Source organism: Filicampus tigris, chromosome 4 (genome assembly GCF_054856515.1).
Source record: "Filicampus tigris isolate MCC_2025a chromosome 4, RoL_Ftig_1.0, whole genome shotgun sequence".
Lineage (NCBI taxonomy): Eukaryota > Metazoa > Chordata > Actinopteri > Syngnathiformes > Syngnathidae > Filicampus > Filicampus tigris.
This window is the reverse complement of record NC_141220.1, coordinates 29,114,361-29,132,408: the sequence shown is the minus strand read 5'-3', so window position 1 is coordinate 29,132,408 and position 18,048 is coordinate 29,114,361. Positions and strand designations below refer to the sequence as shown.

Genomic DNA, 18,048 nt, shown 5'->3' with positions numbered 1-18,048 from the left:
GAATGATAAAAGCATCCGTCTGCGTTTTGGGAGGTTTAGAAAAGAGGAAGATGCGAAGACACCCAACACCAGATGGACGATCACTGATAAAGTTTTTTTTTTTTTTAATGGTAGCACAACACAGTTGGCGGCTAGTTGGCTTTGTTTTCACACGAGAAGTCGCGGAAAAGAACCAGAGAGTGAACTTCATACGTTACAGATGCAGGTACGAACTTACTTTTGTACTATTTTAACAAAAAACAATTTCATTTTCTATTTACAACTTCTCTCACACAATCACAATATTGCGATTTTCTTTTTTTTTCCTTTTTAATCAAATGTATTTGAGTCGTTTTTGGTTGACTGATATTGGAGCTCTTTACGTCCGGCCAATGCGGCTTACTGCAACACATAGGCTACAGAGGATGATTTGTGACTAATTAAAAGTGTTGTCTTCTTCTCGTAGTCCAGAGCATCACAATGTCCCTGCACATTTTGTCCATCATAATCATGAGTTTGGCTCCCGCGGCTGCCACCCCGCCACCCACCGAGCCGCCCCTGATTCCCAAGCACCCCTTTGTGGCCGTATGGAACGCCCGCACGGAGCAGTGCCAGCGTCTGGACATCCCACTGGACACTGCGGCCTTCCAGGTAGTGACCACTGCCAGGGTCCACATTTAAGTCAATGAGACATTCAACAAAAAAAAGTCACAGTCCACATTTTTTACAACTCAATTCATTCCACAGCGTTTCAGTTGAGTTCTAATTTCTGCAGAAATTGCCTAGTTGTCCAGTTGCTTGACGAAGCTCCACTCGGTCATCGCTTTTTTCCAGGCGGTGACCACGCCGGCCTCCGTTCCGGGCCAGTTCCTGACCATCTTCTATGAGGACCGGCTGGGCCTGTACCCCAAGATCGACCCGGCCAGGCGGACGCGCCATGAGGGCGGCCTCCCTCAAAATGGCAACCTGACAGCACACCTGCTCAAGGCGAGGCGTCAAATCGACCACTACATAGCCGAGGATGAATCGCCTGGCCTGGCGGTCATAGACTGGGAGTCCTGGCGCCCCCTGTGGGCCCAGAACTGGGGGTCCAAGCGCATCTACCAAAAGCTGTCCATGGCCAACGCCTTGCAAGGCTCCCCCTTCCTGTCCCTGAATAAGATCTCCCAGCTGGCCGTGGATCAATTCCAGAGGGCCGGGCGGAGCTTCATGGAGAGAACCATTGAGCTCGGAGTCGCCGAGCGTCCGAGCCGACGCTGGGGGTTCTACTTATTCCCCTACTGCTACAACTACGACTGGGGCCGGCCCGACTACACGGGCCGGTGCTCGGCCAAGGCTCGCAAGCAGAACCGAGAGCTGATGTGGCTGTGGGAGCGCAGCGGCGCCCTCTTCCCATCCGTCTACCTGCACCCCGCCCTGAGGGACTCCCCGCAGGCGCCGCTCTATGTGCGCTACCGCGTCCGCGAGGCCCTGAGGGTGGCGGCGCTGCCCAAACGCCAGTACACCATGCCCATCTACGTCTACTCCAGACCGCTGTATCGAGGCCAGAACAGGATTTTTGAGACCGCGGTGAGTCCTGCTGCTCTCGCCCCCTGACTACTGCCCGTCCAAGACGGCTTTCGGCCCTCTTCTGGTAAAAGGTTCACTTCCTGGCTTCGCAGGTAGAATCTAAGGTGTGGCTCCAACACACCAGGGTCTCTCTGTCGGCACTTTTTTCTTTTGTCTTAAGCCTCTTTTACACTGACGTTTCCCTACCGTCGCTGTTCTGTATAAAGGGCACACCGTTTTCCACCTTCGGAGGTAATATCGGAGCCTGATTGGAGCCTTAAAGTGTATTTTGCAATATTAGCACACTGTGTCTAGTTTTAACACTGCAAATTCACTCGTCCCATCCTGTCCAAACCCCACAAATGAATACGAGCGTGTCCGACTTTCCAGGCGGATCTGGTGAGCACGGTGGGCGAGTCGGCCGCCCTGGGGGCCGCCGGCGTGGTCATGTGGGGCGGGAGCAAAGACTACAAGGACAAGGTAACCATGGCAACAAGCAACCAAAGGCAGCCCGCCGCCATGAATCAGCAAACGATGGCGTGAAATTTGCTGTTCTTCCTCTTCCTCGCTCTGCTCCGTACAATCGCTTCTCATTTGTTCGTCTACATGTGTCCTGACCTCCACTGACAGCCGGTCCGCTCTTTGTCTGAGTCTTGACGGCGCGGGTAGCCCCACTTCTCTTGCCAGAAGTCAACCCCTCACTCACTGATTTCATCGACCGTAAATTGTCCAAAAGGTGTGAATGACGGCGCCGATTTGTCGGTGCCCTTTCATTGACTGGCGACCAATCGGGGCTTTCCCACACTTATCTCGGCAAAAGTCCGCCTCAGATAGATGTGGCAAGCAGTTCATTGTTTGTCCACACATGACTGACATGACTGAGTTTGTGATATCGGGCTTTCAGGTCAAATTTCCGGAAGAACCTAAAACAACCAAGGGCGTCCGCTTCAGTGCCTTTCTGTGACTCTTCCGGTCTCCGTGCACGTCTTTCAGGCCTCCTGCCAGTCGCTGTCCGACTACCTGACGTCCACGCTCAACCCGTATCTCGCCAACGTGACGGCGGCGGCCATGTTGTGCGGTCGGGCCCTGTGCCAGGGGCGCGGCCGTTGCGTCCGGCAGAGCTACAACTCGTCCGTCTACCTCCACCTGGACGCCGCCCGCTTCAGCATCCTGCGAGCCGACGGCAAGTACGTGGCCGTGGGCCTCCCGTCCGCTGAGAACCTGGACGCCTGGGCCCAGAACTTCACCTGTCAGTGTTACGCCGGACGACAGTGCGAGCCACGACTGGCGCCGCCCGCCGGCATCCAGGTCATCAGGGTGTGAGGCGTCACAGTGGCGCCCCCTGGCTGGCGGCCGGAGGATTCAACAGTAACGTACAGTGTGGTCGCCTTGGCTTACGAGTGCCCATGACTTAGCCGTTTTGAGGTACGAGCCGTCGCTTGGTCAGATTTTTTTTTTTGCTTTGTGTTGATGTCACTCGCTCGGCCGCGCCCCTTAAGGCACACATCCAACACACAAATGCTAAGTGAATTGAGGAGCTTCATTTCGATCCATTTGGTGGCATCTTGGTGCCAAGGGACTATGCTGAAGTCAGTTGAGGACTTTCATTTATACAAACGTAATGCTTCATTGTTAATTTTGAGGGGGACATCAATTACTTTTAGATTTTCACTATTGGCCGCAGGGACCCCTAGCAAGGCTTCACTGTAATTTCAATTTATTCAAGAAATGAATTCATTTACGTTCAATTCTGTTTTAACACTATACAGAGATTATTATCATTATTATTTTTTTTAATTCTAAATATTTTTAAAATGACGGGGTGACTGGAACGGATCAGTGGCATTTCAACTCATTCCAATGGGGAAAATCTATTTGAATATGAATTAAGACACAAGCTTAGTCATGGAATGAATTAAACTCATAAGTCAAGGTACCACTGTACACTGTATTTGGTATAAAAACGTTTAGTGGTTCCATTTTCAATTGTCACTTGGCGTTGAAAGCAGTCGATATTTCAGCTTCAATAAAAATACTGTGAACAGCAATCCAGGCGTCGTGTTTGATTTGTCTTTGCTATGCCCCCACGCAATGATCAAAACAATTTTTTGCCAGTTCGTGTCATCCAACTGTTTGGTGTACATGCTCGAAATTTGGCCGCAAACAAAATCTCTTTAAAAATGCGTCTTTGAAGGACGCCTGCAAAGGTGCCAAACTTAGCCAGACATGGCCACTTGAAGCAAAATGGCAGACTTCCTTCCATCTAATCATGGCTCCTCGTGACCTTTTTTGTGGGTCCACTAGGGATAGACACGTCGAACCTAATTTCATGACATATCAAACCATAGCCAGGGTGGAATTTTCCCAAAACATCTCCAGAACAAGTCTGTCTTTAAAGTACCTTGGAAAGGGCCACACTTCCAACCAAAATGGCAGACCTTTTGTCTATTTTTGGGCCACGGCTTTTTCATATATTTTTGTGTCAACTCATAATAGCTGTGTTTATCCAATGTCATGTTGTTAAGAACCAACTGGTTCTGACCACCAAAAAGAACCGCCAAAAATTACAGGGGCTAAATTTTCACCAAAGGTCTGGTGGGAAAATATCCCTGAAAAGGAGTGTAAATGTCTGTTTCTAACCAAAATGGCAGATTACCTGTTTCTTTCATTTTTGGACATGACTTTGAGACTTTTTGGTGAACCAACTCAAGTCAGACAATCCGATCAAATTTCATGCTGACAAATAAAACTTGGCTCAATTTTTCCCAAAAATCTCAGTGAACAAATATACTTCAAACCAAAATGTCCAACATCATTTGTCATTTCTTGAATAGTCACTTGAGAATTATTTGTGAGTCTTCTTATGGTAGACAAGCCCACCAAATTTTACGTTGCAAAGTGAAAATGGCTTTGGAGGCTGAATTTGCAAACATTTCACATTGCCAAGTCATTTGCTTCAAAGCCAAATTGCTGACTTTTTTTTTTTTTTCTACCGAGGCTTCTTGAGACTTTTTTTGCGGGGAGAGAACAGGTGATGTCAATTGCCAACTTTGGATTACGAGCACGTTGAACCTGCTTGCTGCAATACCCACAAGGCTGGAAGTGGAAGACTCGCAATTTACGAGTGGTGGAAAATACATGAGCGGCCTTCCTCCCTCCGACCAATCCCACGGCGGCAATCAGGTTGGGTCAGCCAATCAGCAGGACCCATCTGCTCACAATCTGGAAACTGGAGAGAAAAAGTATTTAAGAAACCCCAAAAAACAAAAAAAATGGGTTCATGAGGGTAAGCAGTAGAGAAACTGGACAACGGGCGTGTGTTTGTGATGTCACAAGGCTTAACACGGACAGTTGTGTAAGTGTCTGTGCTTAAACTCAAAGCTTTGAATTGTCTTTGTTGAAGACTGCAGGTAGGTACCCAAGTCGCCAGACTCCGAAGCAAGACTACTGAGGCGAGCAGAGCTGAGGTGATGGACGACGTTGTTTGAAGGAAATGCTATTTAATGTTTTTTTTTTTAATGAATTTTGGACAATGATTATTGTGATGGCTAATTGCATTGATGTGTCTATTTGTCTTTTGATTTAAGGTTAGTGAGCTCATGTTAGAGCTCCTCAAAATGGCTGACTCTGAAAGCAGAATTGAGTTGATAATGCATCCTTTACGATCTTCACACACATGACAAGTTTAGGCAGGCTAAAATCTGCTGAGACTTTTGTGCGTGAGTCTATTCATGACAGACATGCCGACCAAATTTTATGTTGCAAAATGAAAATGGCTTTGAGGGCAGAACTTTCAAATATTTGTTGCTAAGGCGCTTGCTTTGTTGCGTAACTCGGTACAAAAATGCATTTAACTATAAATGACAAAAAAGGAGAGTATTTTTTTTTTCCAAATTATTTCGTTAATTATAAATGCAAATTTAAAAGTATTGGCATTTAGTTCCAGTTAACTCAATAACTGTTAGTAAATGATTTTATACATTAACTGTTTATGTAATAAAAAATGGTTAATATATTTAGAATTATAAAAACACAATATGAAAATAATTATTTTACAATAACTATTTCATATACAATTTTTAATATCAAATGTGGCCCTTGAGCAGACTGATTGCAAATTTTTTAGTCATTTTTTTCCAAAGAGGAAAAAAAAAATACAAACTTTGGGACGCGTGTGACTTTCCTGACATGTTCACCTGGTGACTCACGATCGCAGGTGGACTTCCTGTTGCTCGGCGCTATTGACCAAACTTGACGTTTCCCAACATTCCTGACGTGTCCGGACAGACGCGTCTGTGTGGCCAAACGTTGTCGATCTCGCGGCGGCTCATCTCCCTCCTCCCTCGTGGCACTGACAAGGCGGGAGCTCATCTGGGCTTTGGAGAACGTCGAGGACATCCCGGCAAACCAACCAGGTAACCGGGAACCGTCTTTGCGCAGGTGCCCACTGAGGACGCAGCAGCTCCCGAGATTCCTGGGAGACAAAACGGCAGGTTGGTGACGCGTCCTTTCATCAGGTGCAGACTTGTTACTACATTAAAGCTGACTGAATGGATGTAGACCTTGGGGGCTCTCTAAACTGCCCGGAGACAGTCTCGCTCCAGTTACGGGGCCGATCCGATGACCTCGTAAACGTCCCAAACAGGCGCACACACACGTGCAGTTTTTTTCCTTTATCATCAAAAAAGTTTAGGAAAAATTGGGCTGGAGTCTCATTTGGACTCAATTAAGAGTTGTTGTGATGTTATCCATATGTGAAGAGCTTATTTTAACCAGAAAACAAACAAATAAAAAAGCTGAAGATCTGAAACACACACAGACATATTGTGAAAAAGTAGCCAATACGATAAAAGAATATTGTCATGAAAAGTGAAAACAAAGATCAGACGCATTATGACTTATTTTCTTGTGATGTTATCAACATGCAGTAAGCTAATATGGAATAATCTTAACTTTCTGAAGTTCAATCACATAAAAAAAAAGACTGAAATGAAACAAAAATGCCTTATATTAATGTTCCCAAAATGCTTGCTAATGGTCATAACAACAAAAAGCAAGTTTTTCCAAATGTCTGACATTGGGGCCCCACAAAGTCAATTACATTCATGCCAATAACAACGGGCAGGTTGAAAGTGGACCACTTTGAGTCAACGGGAGAGCTAAAACCTGAAAAACACACGGCCGAAGCTTTCCCAAGTAGTTGGCCAGCACAATAAAAAAAGAACATTGTCATTTTTAAAACGAGATAAGCTAACCTTCAATAAAATGAAGCAACAAAATATACTGAAACAAGCGAAAACCGAGCAAGCCAAAAAAAGCTTACCATAACGATCATGCCAACAAATAAGTGCCAAAAGTTCATTAAAATTCGCAAAGTTGCTAAAAAAAAACAAAACAAAAAAACACCTGGCACTGAGTGTATGTTCAATTTGTCCACAAAGATGAGTTGTTTTTGTGCTCACGTTTTATCTTGGCGCTCAGCAGATGAGCATCAGGTGCGGGGAAAAAAAAAAAAAAAAAAAAAAGACTTCAGCGCAGATTTACAACTTCGGCCCCGAAATCATTCAAGCGTTCATCGGAAAAAAGCGATGACGCAAATTGCCATTTTTATCATCTGGTTTCATCTTAACATCGTGTGTTTTAGTTTGGCAATGCACATGAAAAGATTTCTACATCTCATTAATGGTGCCATTTGAAGACTCATTCAGAAAAAACAGCCAGAGGCAAAAAGGAAGTGAAATGCATGTTTGTGTTCTGACATGTACTCCAAAGTGCTGTCTCGGGACTCATCCGCATGGGTACATTTAAGTGCTTATATATAAATAGTCATGCGTCACACCATTTACGTATGTTTGGTTGCAAGGGAGAAAAAAAAAAGGGTATCTGTGTTCTACAGTTTAGCGCGACAACCAGGCAATAAAGTTAAAAAAAAAAAAAAAAAAATCCTAGAAAATCTGGGGAAAAACGGACACTTGAAAAAGTTCCCTGGTCTCGGTGTTCCTGCGCACGGAAAGCCAAAACAAAACTTGCCCTGTTGCGCTTCATTTAGTCCACCCTTCAAAAAGTGTTTTTTTTTTTTTTTTTTTTTTTTTTTGTGCGTAGATTTCACAATGAAGCAAAATGCGGCCCGCCTGGTCACAATGTTGCTGTTCCTGGAGCTGGGCTCCGGTCGGGCTCCCCCGTCACCGCGGACGTCCCCGCCCATCAAGTCGGACCACCCGTTCCTGTTCATGTGGAACGCCCCCACGGAGTTATGCGAGAGTCGCTTCGGCCTACCGCTCGATCTGTCGCACTTCCACATGGTGAGCAGCACGTTGAGGTCGGCCACCAACCAGAGCATCTCCATCTTCTACACCGACCGCTTCGGCATCGTCCCGTACGTGGACGAGGACACGGGCGAGTTTGTGGACGAGGGCCTGCCCCAGCTGGTGGACCTCAAGGAGCACCGCGAGCTGGCCGAGGACGACATCGAGTTCTACGTTCCCGTCGACCGGCCGGGCCTGGCCGTGCTGGACCTGGAGGAGTGGCGTCCGCAGTGGATCCGCAACTGGGGCAGCAAAGACATCTACCGGGAGCTTTCCATCGAGAGGGTGAAGGCCAGGAACGCCAGCTTGTCCGACGACGAGGCCGAGGAGCGGGCCAAGATGCTGTTCGAGCGCGCCGCCAAACGCTACTTCCTGCGCTCGCTGCTTATCGGGAAGCGGTTGAGGCCCCGGCGCCTGTGGGGATACTACCTCTACCCCGACTGTTACAACTATGACTACAACCAGGTGAGCTTGAGGGTTTTCCCCTCTGATGTTCCTCAAGAACAAAATCCAAACAAATCCATCACAACCACAAGGGTGAGGAGGAGAAAGCCAGGGGGCGTTGTCAATGCTTGCACAGAGAACATTGAAAAGGAACGGAGGGCGGAGGAGACACTTCGAAAGGGACTGACTGAGAACCAGACCTCCCGTCAGTTTGCCGAGGGAAAACATTTAGTTTGCGGAGTAATTCATGGCTAGCCTGCCAGTAGCGCGCTAACAATTTCCTGTTTTTTCTCGGCTTTGCTCAATTGACACTTCAGAGTTGGTTGATTTCCCCGTGGGAAGTTTCGAACCGAGAGTTCCCTGAATTGTGCAACCTTTATAACCAGGACATGACCGCGTTCACCGGCCGGTGTCCGGACATCGAGAAGGAGCGCAACGACGAGCTCTTGTGGCTCTGGCGCGAGTCCACTGCCCTTTACCCGTCCATCTACCTGGAAGCGGCGCTGCGGGACTCGGCTCAAGCGCGACTCTTTGTGCGCCATCGTCTGGTAGAGGCCGTTAGGGTGTCGATGCTCGCCGACGCCTCGTACTCCATCCCCGTCTATGCCTACGTCCGCCCCGTTTACAAGGACAGCAAGGACGAGTACATGTCAGAGGTGAGGGTGTCACGAAAATGAATGTTGATCGGCAGCCCCGTCTCATGAATCGTTTTATTTCAGATGGACCTGGTCAGCACCATCGGCGAGGCGGCTGCCCTTGGCGCCGCTGGCATAGTCTCCTGGGGAGACATGAACGTCACCGACAGCGAGGTACAAAAGTAACGCCTCCTGATTTGAATCCGCCGCTTGGACATGCACACCAAACCAAAAACAAGTGACGTATCGGCGTCAAAAGGTTTGACTCGGGTGTGGTGCGGCGCTGATTCATTCAAAGTGACTCTTAAGTGACACTAGCTCAGATTTACGACTCTCTGCGAAGCACTTAGCATACCTCCAGACACATTTTTCACTGCTTTTAGTTCCATCAGACACTGACAACTACAAATGCAGAGCAAACAAGCGATCAGTGCGGGCAGGCGAGCTCCAAAAAGCGTAGGAGCAGTACTCAACCAAAGCTTTTTAACCAGTTATTTGTGGCATTACAAAGGGTACGACTACCATCTTCGAATGATGTCATGTTGACTGGACGAAGACATAAAAGTGCTCTCAGTCAAGTGGTTAAAGGGCGGGTGGACCGTCATGGGGAAGAATGTGAGTTCATGTAAATGCCGTTTGATAGCAGCACGAAATGCTTCTCAGACTATTTTCCCAGACAAGCAACCGATACCTTGGTAAATGGGCTGTCACTTATGTAGCGCTTTTCTACCTTGGGTACTCCAAGCGCTTGACATTGTACCTCATCTACCTAATGACGACGCAGCATCGGGAGCAAATTTCAGTATCTTGCTCAAGGATACTTCGACATGGTAACAATGGCCGGGGGATCGATCCCACAACCTCCGGGTTGGGAAACGACCACTCTACCACTGAGCCATGTCGCCCCATTCATTCTTGGTTTAAGCTAGCAACATCCACGTCTAGGTTTATGCTCTTATATGGACTGATGATGTTTCACGAGGTTACAGCGACATAAGAAGGGACCAGAATGCCAATTTAGAATTGACGGCTAATGTTTAAAAGTGGCGCCTAGCTACCACGGGGCGGTGGAAGTTAGTTAGTCGCACTTCGGTGGGGCAGGATGGGCTAATTGACTGGCACAGTCACAGTAGCGGCTGGAGACAAGCTAGCAAGACACAAGAACTCTTTGAAAGCCAACAGTTTACCTTTTGGTTGACGTTGTCTTCCCTCTTTTGTCAGGACTCGTGTTTCGACGCTCGGCGCCACCTGGAGGATGTGATGAACCCGTACATCCTCAACGTCTCCACCGCGGCCAGGATGTGCAGCGACGCGCTGTGCCAGAGCCGCGGCCGCTGCGTCCGCAAGCGCTCGTTCGACGACGTCTACCTCCACCTGGACTCGCGCCGCTACCGCATTGCGCGCCGCGACCACCGTAGCCCGCTGACGGTGAGCGGCGGCGGCCTGTCGCAGGACGACGTGGACTGGTTCGACCGCCATTTTGACTGCATGTGCTACGACGAGCAGCCGTGCCGCTCGGCCAAGACCTTCAACGACATCCAGGGCAACTCCAAATTCGCTGGCAGTCGCTCGTCCGGGAGTCGCCTGTCCTCGGGGTCGTACCTGTTCCCGATGGCCGCCGCCACGCGTCTCCTCCGAGCCGCGTAGGGATGATGCCGCCATTTGCCATTCTCTCTTTCTGCAGAGTGTTGCCAGCTCGCATAATCACCTGGTCTTGCATCTCAAAATCATCTGACATGGCCACATTCCTCTTATTTCAGCTCGTTAACACTTGAACTGTTACATGGTAGTGCCTCTATTCATAAATTCAATAAGTATTTATCCGTGGTTCTTGCTGAATTTGCTTTGCTGTTCAAACTTGGGTCCAAAAGTATTGACTTGGATTTATGGATTGTGCCTGCAGTTTAGGCTTGCAGTAAGCTGTTGGGAGAGAATTGATGTGTCCCTAATAAAGTTCATTCTATGCCATCGTGTTTTTTTTTTTTTGGTAGTAGTAAACATGACTCAAACCAATCAATACCGTGATGTGCTTAGTCATAGTAAAGTAAAAGTACCTGACACTCAAATGTCACGTTTTGAGTGAGTCTACAACTCAAGTTCTGCGGTAGTTCGATCAGGGCTGCGTTGGAGGTTTATATCCTCCAGGGGGAGCCAGAGGTACATCTTACAAACTATAACTCAAAGGGTACTTTTTTCCGTAAATTTAAGCCCTTCAACTCTTACAAGATAGTGTTATGAAGTGCACGCTGTACATGTCAGCTTGCTGCTCAAACAGCTTTACTTTCACGTACATTGCCCATTTCGCAGAGCCTCCACTTATTTGCCAATCAATTCATCTGTCAAGTGTGAGCTTTAACTTCTAAGTTTTACTTTAACGTTTTGCTTACCTTAACCACAAACCTGTCACAGTTGCCGAAGGTACAATTATGGTGGATTAAAATGCTTCCTAGTCGTGAAAACCGAAATGTAACTATTGCAATGTTTTCTTCAAATTTTTCTTTTAGCGGTTGGCAAACCCATTTTGGTGCTTTACTGCCACCTTCTTAGATGGAGTGTGGGGCTGTAAGATACCATTTCACAACCTCCTAACCCTACTCTTTCCAAAAATAAAAATGTCAAACTTACAAGAACTTCTCTATGAAACTGTCTCTGTATTCAAAGGTACTTTATTACTTCTTAGTTCATGTATTAGTCATCCTAACATGATTCTCTCTTTGATGCTTACCGCCATCTGCTGTACATATACAAAAAATATTTTTTTGTTGGGTGTAAAGTAACTCAGGAATAAAACGTATATATATATATATATACAGCACAGGCGGCACGGTGGTCGACTGGTTAGCACGTCCGCCTCACAGTTCAGAGGTCGCGTGCGTTCGATCCCGGCTCCGGCCTCCCTGTGTGGAGTTTGCATGTTCTCCCCGTGCCTGCCTGCGTGGCTTTTCTCCGGGTAACTTCGGTTTCCTCCCACATTCCGAAAACATGCATGGTAAGTTGATTGGTCACTCTAAATTGCCCTTAGGTGGGGTTGTGAGTGCGGATGTTTGTTTGTCTTTGTGTGCCCTGCTGGCAACCAATTCGGGGTGTACCCCGACAGCTGGGATAGGCTCCAGCACTCCCGCGTCCCATGTGAGGATTTTATATATATACACGCAAATGTTTTTTGTGAGTGGCCTTTGTGGCGAAGCATTGTTTGGTCTCATGATGCCATTCCACAGAACATGACATTTCCTCTTGTGCTTGATATTTATATATTCAGCATAGAACGGCCTCAAGACTCCACAACAGTCAATGGTTTTGTGTGTCAGGGAATGTGAGCTTTGGCTTGAAACGAAATGGAAAACAACCCGGAATACAATCATTCTGTCAAAAGCGTCTCCAACAGTTGAAAAGATAAAAAGCTCACGTAAAGTAAATGTATCGAATGTGTGAAATCTGTTTTGACACAAGATGGGGGGGGGTGGGGGTGGGGGGGCGGTAACGGTCGGGCCTGGAAGAGCTTAATTGTCTGCATCCTTCTTTGTCAGAAGCTTTTTAGGTCACCAGCTGGCCAAAGTGATGCTCCTCCGAGGGAATTTATCCCCCAACCCCCACTAGCTACCCCCGGCCCCGACAATCCCCTTCCATGCTTGTACCATCAGGGCGGGGCGACACAATCAGGAATCCCGACGACAACAAGAGCCGTGCTGGTGGATACACTAGCCACCATTGTCCATCCAAAGCTTCTTTCGTGTGCTAATTAGACCATCAGAACATTTCTCACACAATTATCTCCCCAAACTGTTTTGATGCCTTGATGAGGCGCTGGAAGAGGGGCGAGTGGGTGTAGACCACAAGGTGGGTGGTCACATGATTTGAGGAGGGGCAGGTAGCTTGTCGATTGAGGATTTGGGAAGGCAACGCGGGTTGTCCGAATGAAGCGGCGAAGGTCACGTGACTTTGACAGAATGGAAGATTACCCTTTGCGTTGCATTGTGCAAATGATAACTCGTACAAGGTGTGGTTAAATGTTCACGCGTTGCATAACAACCAGCCAGAAGTGAACGTGAACTGATCGTAGGACTCCCAGTTGTCAATTGAATGCAGAAGCAAACAAGTGACACACTCACCTCATCCGGACCACCTTTTGGTCCAACCTGCGGAACCTCTCTAAGACCACCACGCTGCCAGGACATCCATGTTCTTGGGTCAGCGTGTGAGCATGTTGTTCCGGTGTCCATTGTGTGCCAATGAGTGGGGGCTGTCTAATTGCTGGAGCAGCGAAGGGGGCCACCAGCCTGCACCGGAGAGACAACAAAGAGCCAAACACGCAGCGAGACATGCCTGCCAAAACCACAACAATGGCCTTCTGCAGGATGAGATAGCATCAAATTATGATCAATTAACATACACAAAGACGCTAACAATAGCATTTTAGCATGCTAGCATAGCGCGAGGGCTGCGCTTTCACTGTCAGCCAATGCTTGTTTGGGATATTTTGGTGCTTGTTTGCGGGCCAGAAAGAACACAATACATCAGTGTCAGAGCACTGTGGGTCCGTTCACACGGCGGCGGGCGGGCCCAGAGGACAATGGCGGCCCTTGTACTCACGTCGCCAGCTGGGTGGAGCCGAAAAATGGTCCAAGCGATGGTGAGATGACCCCTCAAAAAAGCGGAGAAGGCCGTGACTCTGCAAATTTAAGTCAATAAATGAATTAGATCCATTTTGGAAAAAAAGGCTGTACCATAACAAAATGTGCAAAAAGTGAAGCTTTGTGAATACTTTCCCCATCTGAAGAGGCAAAACGACAAGAGTCTTTTGTTTTGTTTTTTTTTCTTTGCAAGGGGTCCGGCAACCACACAAAACCAGCTTGACTATCTTTGAAAGCACAGATGGACAAAATAGACATTTGGAACCTTTTTAATGATCATTAACGTGGCTAAAAAGTGTTCCACGCTACACGACGACACTACGAGCTAAAGTACAATCGTGAGGCTCGGTGATCGCCACCTAGAGGACCGACGGAGCCGGTGGCCCAGAAAAGAACATTAGCTGGCTAATGTTGTGCGGGTAACTTTCAGCTACGTTGACGTTAGCTAGTGACCGGCTAGCAGCCACAGTCGATGCTAGCTGCACTAGTCGCAGGCTAGCTGCACCGGTCGCAGTCACAGTCAGCACTTGTCGCAGCTATTTGCCGCTAGCCGCAGTCAGCGCTGGTCACAGCGAACGCAGCTGCGACTAGCGGAAACTGCGACGAGTGAGCATCGAGTCTGGCTGCAACCGTGGCAGAAAAATCACATTTTCACCTTCAGTCATGACATTACTAGCGGTGACGTTTGCCTGCGGTTATGACGCTGTTAGCCTACTCGCTCTGGTCGCCACGGTTACAGATACAAGTCCTGGCAGGTGAGTTATCAAGTCCAGGTCAAAGTGTCATAGTGATCTATCAACACCAGCCGGTTGAGTCATTGATCTCAGCAGTGCGTGCCCACTGTGGCGTAGGTGGCAGACGTCTCCCCGTCGTCAGGGGCGACGTTGCAGCGCGTTAGCTCCAGCTCGTCATTGGTGACGCCGCCGGCGTCTGCCCCGGCGCTTGGGCTGCCGCACTCGCGGCAGCAACAGCAGCAACAGTCCAGGAACGCTCGGCGGAAAGGCTCGCACAGGCACAGGACCAGCAGCGGGGCGGCGGCCGCCTTGCAGAAGAGCAGCAGCTGGCTCAGCAGCTGCAGGATGTCCAGGGTGCGGGGCGGCACCCCCGCCGCCATGTAGGCCACCACCACGTTGCAGACGTTCTCGGGGATGAGGCAGAAGCCGTAGAGGATGGCGAGCGCCACCACCGTGCAGTTCATCTGGCTCTCCAGGCGGATCTGCTTCTTGGTGCCGCGAGTGGGCGCCTCCGCCCGCTCGGCGCCGCGGATCTTGTGGGCGGTGGCCAGGGAGCAGAAGATGGTGAAGAGCGTGGGTAGGCAGAAGTAGCAGCCGAAGAACCACCACAGCCGGGCGCCGCCGTACGTCAGGCCCAGAACGTACAGAGTGTCCGGCAGGCGGGTGGACACGCGCACCACGCAGCGCTCGCGCGCCGGACCCGCCTCACCCTCGGCGGCGTCGCCCTCCTCCCTCACCAGCTGCCGGATGAGGAGCTCGGGCAGGGCGAGCAGCAGGGCGCCCACCCAGATGACGGCCAGCTTGGCGCCGGTGGACGCCCAGTTGTCTGTCATCTGGTAGTACGAGCGCACGTTGGCGGCGGCGCGGAAGCGGTCGATGCAGAGGGCGCACAGAGTGAACGTCGTCACGCCGAGGGATGCCACCTGGGGGGGGGGGGGGGGCGCACAAGACACAAATTGGCAAATTGTCAAAGCAAAAGGACAGGAAACGTCAACAACCCGCCACGACAAAAAGACAAACTAGCATCTGTGGTTCAGGGATACACCGGGGCTAGGCCAGCTAAAGCCCCGGCAGAAATTTGTGAAGCCCTCCAGCATTTTATTTGATATTCTAAATTCCTCTGTCTCGCCCCGCTTGAGGCCCAGAAGAGGAAAAAATCCTGGCGCCGTCCCAACATCCTGTCAAAATAAGCACCTCACCAAAATAAAAGGCAAGGTTTGATGTAAAGAATGAGAAGGACGAACATCCCGCCACAATAAAAGACAAGTACTTTACAGCGCTTTTTTAAAATGGTCCTCTAACCCATTAAAATTGAGACGGACAATTGTCCCATCAAAATAAAATGTAAAGAATACACTCGATAGAATGAGCATCCCGTCACAATAAATGATGGGTCGTCTTTAATTTTGCATGTTGCTGTCTTCTGTGCTGTAAAAAAAAATGACTGGAAGGACCAGCATCCCACCATGATTTAAAAAAAGAAAGGTCCTGTGTAAATTGAAATAGTGCTGATTTTTGATTTTGCCGTTTTCTGTCCTTCACCCAATTTTACAAAGACATGCGACAAGAAGGACAAGCAACCCACCAAAATACAAGACGAGAGATAATCTGTGTGTCTCAATCAGGTCAAAGAATTTTAGATGTGAATGAAACGATTAGCGTGTGACTGTCTTAAAAACAAAATAAATCTCATTTTAGGAATTACATTAAAGGATTAAAAGGTGAAGAAGAACAAAAATAAATAATCCATTCTAATCCAAGTGCGCCTCCTCATTAATTGTGATCTGCGCTGTGATTGGCTAAGAGCTTGTCACATGATCAGACGGAGCAGGCTGGGCTTTTCATGTTGAGCAGATTAAACATTGAACATTTAAAGTTCCCCCAATGCAGTCTGTCTTCTTGCACTTGATAATGACAATAAAAGAGCGGAAGTACTATTTCGGAGGTATTTTGGCTTTTGGTGCTCTTTAAGAAATACAAAAATGGAAAGGGGCAGGAAGTACAACATTTTCATTTAGTTTTTGCTGTCGCATTACACCATAAAAAAGGGGCAAAGGACAGGAAGGGTCGACGCCCCACCAAAATTAAAGTCGAGCATCCTTCAAATTAAAGGACAAAGTGTGCATCTTGTAATTGGAATTTGGTAGACAGCCAATCGCAGGGCACATACAGACAACCTATTCACACCTATGGACAATTTTGAGTCTTCAACGTATGGGGCATTTTTGGAACATGTGAGAAAGCCGTGGAAAAGAACCCTCAAACCTTCCAACATCCAAACAAGACAAAATTGAAGTTCCTTAGCAGGACCTCTTGTGGGAGGGGCAATCTATGACGTCACCACTATTTGGACTAATTGCATGTGCAGGTTTCAACTTTTCGATGAGAGGATGAAGAGTCGTTGGGAGGAGGAAGAATTGGACGATGAAGAGGATGAGAAAGAAGAGAAGGGAAGGGAAGGGAAGGGAAGGAAACGTAGCAAGTGAAAGAATGGCACGAGGCAAAAAAAAAAACCAAACAAGTTTGGTGGAGGAGGAGAAAGAAGGAGAAGAGGAAAAAGATGAAGAGGAGGAACAGGTGCAAGAGGAAGGCTAGCAAGGAGGCGCTCACCTCCAGGTAGGGGACGAGCCTGCAGGCCGTTTCCCCCAGCAGCCAGTCGTCGGTGAGGGCGTGGAAGAGCACCAGCGGCAGGCACACGAAAAGCACCAAGAAGTCCCACAGCGCCATGTTGGCCAGCAGCGAGTTGGAGATGCTCCTCATGTAGTAGTTGTGGCACACCATGCACATGAGCGACACGTTGCCCAGCACGCCCGCGCACACCAGCGCCACGGCGCCCGCCAGCAGCGCGAAGGCGCCGCACGCCCCCGCGCCCAGCGGGTAGAAGGGGTTCCGAACACGCTTCACTTTGCTCCGAGGGGTGCCGGGCTCCAGAGGCGGCGCGTCGCTCGAGCCGGCCGCCGCGTAGTCGTCGTAGTCGCTGGCGTTGGCGGCCGAGGGAGGCTCAGGCTCGGGCTCGGGCCCGGGCCCGGGCTCGGGCTCTTCTTGCTCCTGCGCCATGAGCGACGGCGGCGCCTGCCAGCCGGCCGCGGCTCGGCGGTGGACACGCTCGCCGCGCTCGCCTCGCGCCCGGTTGCCGCTCCCGCTTTGCCGGTGCTTGTGCCTCACCAGGCTCCTCGTCCTCGGTGCCGGGTCGCAAGCCGTCCCGCGCTCGCATTCGCTCGACCGCCGCTCCGCATCCACGCGTAACGCCGGGGCTCCACTCTTATTATTACGCACCGCCGGTGGAAGCGCCGCAGCGACGTCGGACGACTCCGAGTTGGGGTTCGAGCCCGAGTCCGAGTCCAACTCCGGGCGGAGGACGTCCCGCGACGTGGCTCCGTTGAACGCGCGCCACCGTCGGCTCTGCCCATCCGCGTGTGCGGCCGCGGCGCACATCCACACGCACAGCAGCCGGGTCACGAGGGGCATGATGGCGCGGTTCCGTTAAGCCCAAAGCCGACCAGAGTCCCGCGGTGCGCGAGCCATGCCAACTTTGTTTCGGGAAAAAAAAAACATCACTCGAAGCCCATAGTCTCCTTAAAGATATGTGCGCTAAATTCCTCCGATGAGTGGGGAGTGACCCTCAGCAGGCAAGCCGGTCAGGGCGACTCAGAAGTCGGCGTGGAGTGACGAAGGAGCCCGGAGCTATGGAGGGGTGCAACGGGGGCGGGACCAAAGGGCGGGGCAGGGGGTTTTGGGGTCTTTGGTTCGGTGGGAGCCGGGTGGGCGTTGT

General features: G+C 49.6%; 3 protein-coding genes and 1 long non-coding RNA gene across 8 annotated transcripts in view; 2 read left to right on the top strand and 2 right to left on the bottom strand.

The window, feature by feature from the left end:
• Positions 1–10,809, bottom strand: part of LOC147149362 (uncharacterized) — a 41,161-nt gene extending 30,352 nt beyond the window's left edge. For 2 of the 3 annotated variants that reach the window (XR_015086382.1, XR_015086383.1), the window contains exons 1-3: positions 10,099–10,809; positions 5,724–6,001; positions 4,620–4,756 (exon numbers count right to left, since the gene is read on the bottom strand). This is a non-coding gene — a long non-coding RNA (uncharacterized LOC147149362). Of the gene's footprint in view, positions 1–4,619; positions 4,757–5,723; positions 6,002–6,089 lie in introns of all 3 variants that reach the window. The other variant, XR_015086384.1, reaches the window with a different exon arrangement.
• On the top strand, positions 66–3,575 carry LOC147149363 (hyaluronidase-like). Its single transcript, XM_086027345.1, has 5 exons — positions 66–205; positions 446–630; positions 814–1,548; positions 1,918–2,007; positions 2,521–3,575. Exons 2-5 carry the CDS (start codon positions 460–462, stop codon positions 2,848–2,850), a joined length of 1,326 nt encoding a protein of 441 aa, XP_085883471.1. The 5' UTR covers positions 66–205; positions 446–459; the 3' UTR covers positions 2,851–3,575.
• Positions 4,784–10,879, top strand: LOC147149361 (hyaluronidase sv-hya-like). Of its 3 annotated transcripts, none has more exons than XM_086027344.1 (6): positions 4,784–4,882; positions 5,744–5,942; positions 7,630–8,297; positions 8,663–8,932; positions 8,996–9,085; positions 10,133–10,879. In XM_086027344.1, exons 3-6 carry the CDS (start codon positions 7,638–7,640, stop codon positions 10,556–10,558), a joined length of 1,446 nt encoding a protein of 481 aa, XP_085883470.1. In that variant the 5' UTR covers positions 4,784–4,882; positions 5,744–5,942; positions 7,630–7,637; the 3' UTR covers positions 10,559–10,879. The 3 variants fall into 3 exon arrangements, with proteins under 3 accessions (XP_085883470.1, XP_085883469.1, XP_085883468.1); XM_086027343.1 differs by having other exon boundaries at positions 4,788–4,994; positions 5,744–6,020; XM_086027342.1 differs by having other exon boundaries at positions 4,789–4,994.
• A 2,916-nt stretch (positions 10,880–13,795) lies between these two features.
• Positions 13,796–17,999, bottom strand: LOC147149360 (prosaposin receptor GPR37-like). The gene is made up of 2 exons (XM_086027331.1): positions 16,887–17,999; positions 13,796–15,199 (listed from the first exon to the last, which is right to left on the bottom strand). Exons 1-2 carry the CDS (start codon positions 17,742–17,744, stop codon positions 14,366–14,368), a joined length of 1,692 nt encoding a protein of 563 aa, XP_085883457.1. The 5' UTR covers positions 17,745–17,999; the 3' UTR covers positions 13,796–14,365.
• Between the last annotated feature and the right edge of the window lie 49 nt (positions 18,000–18,048).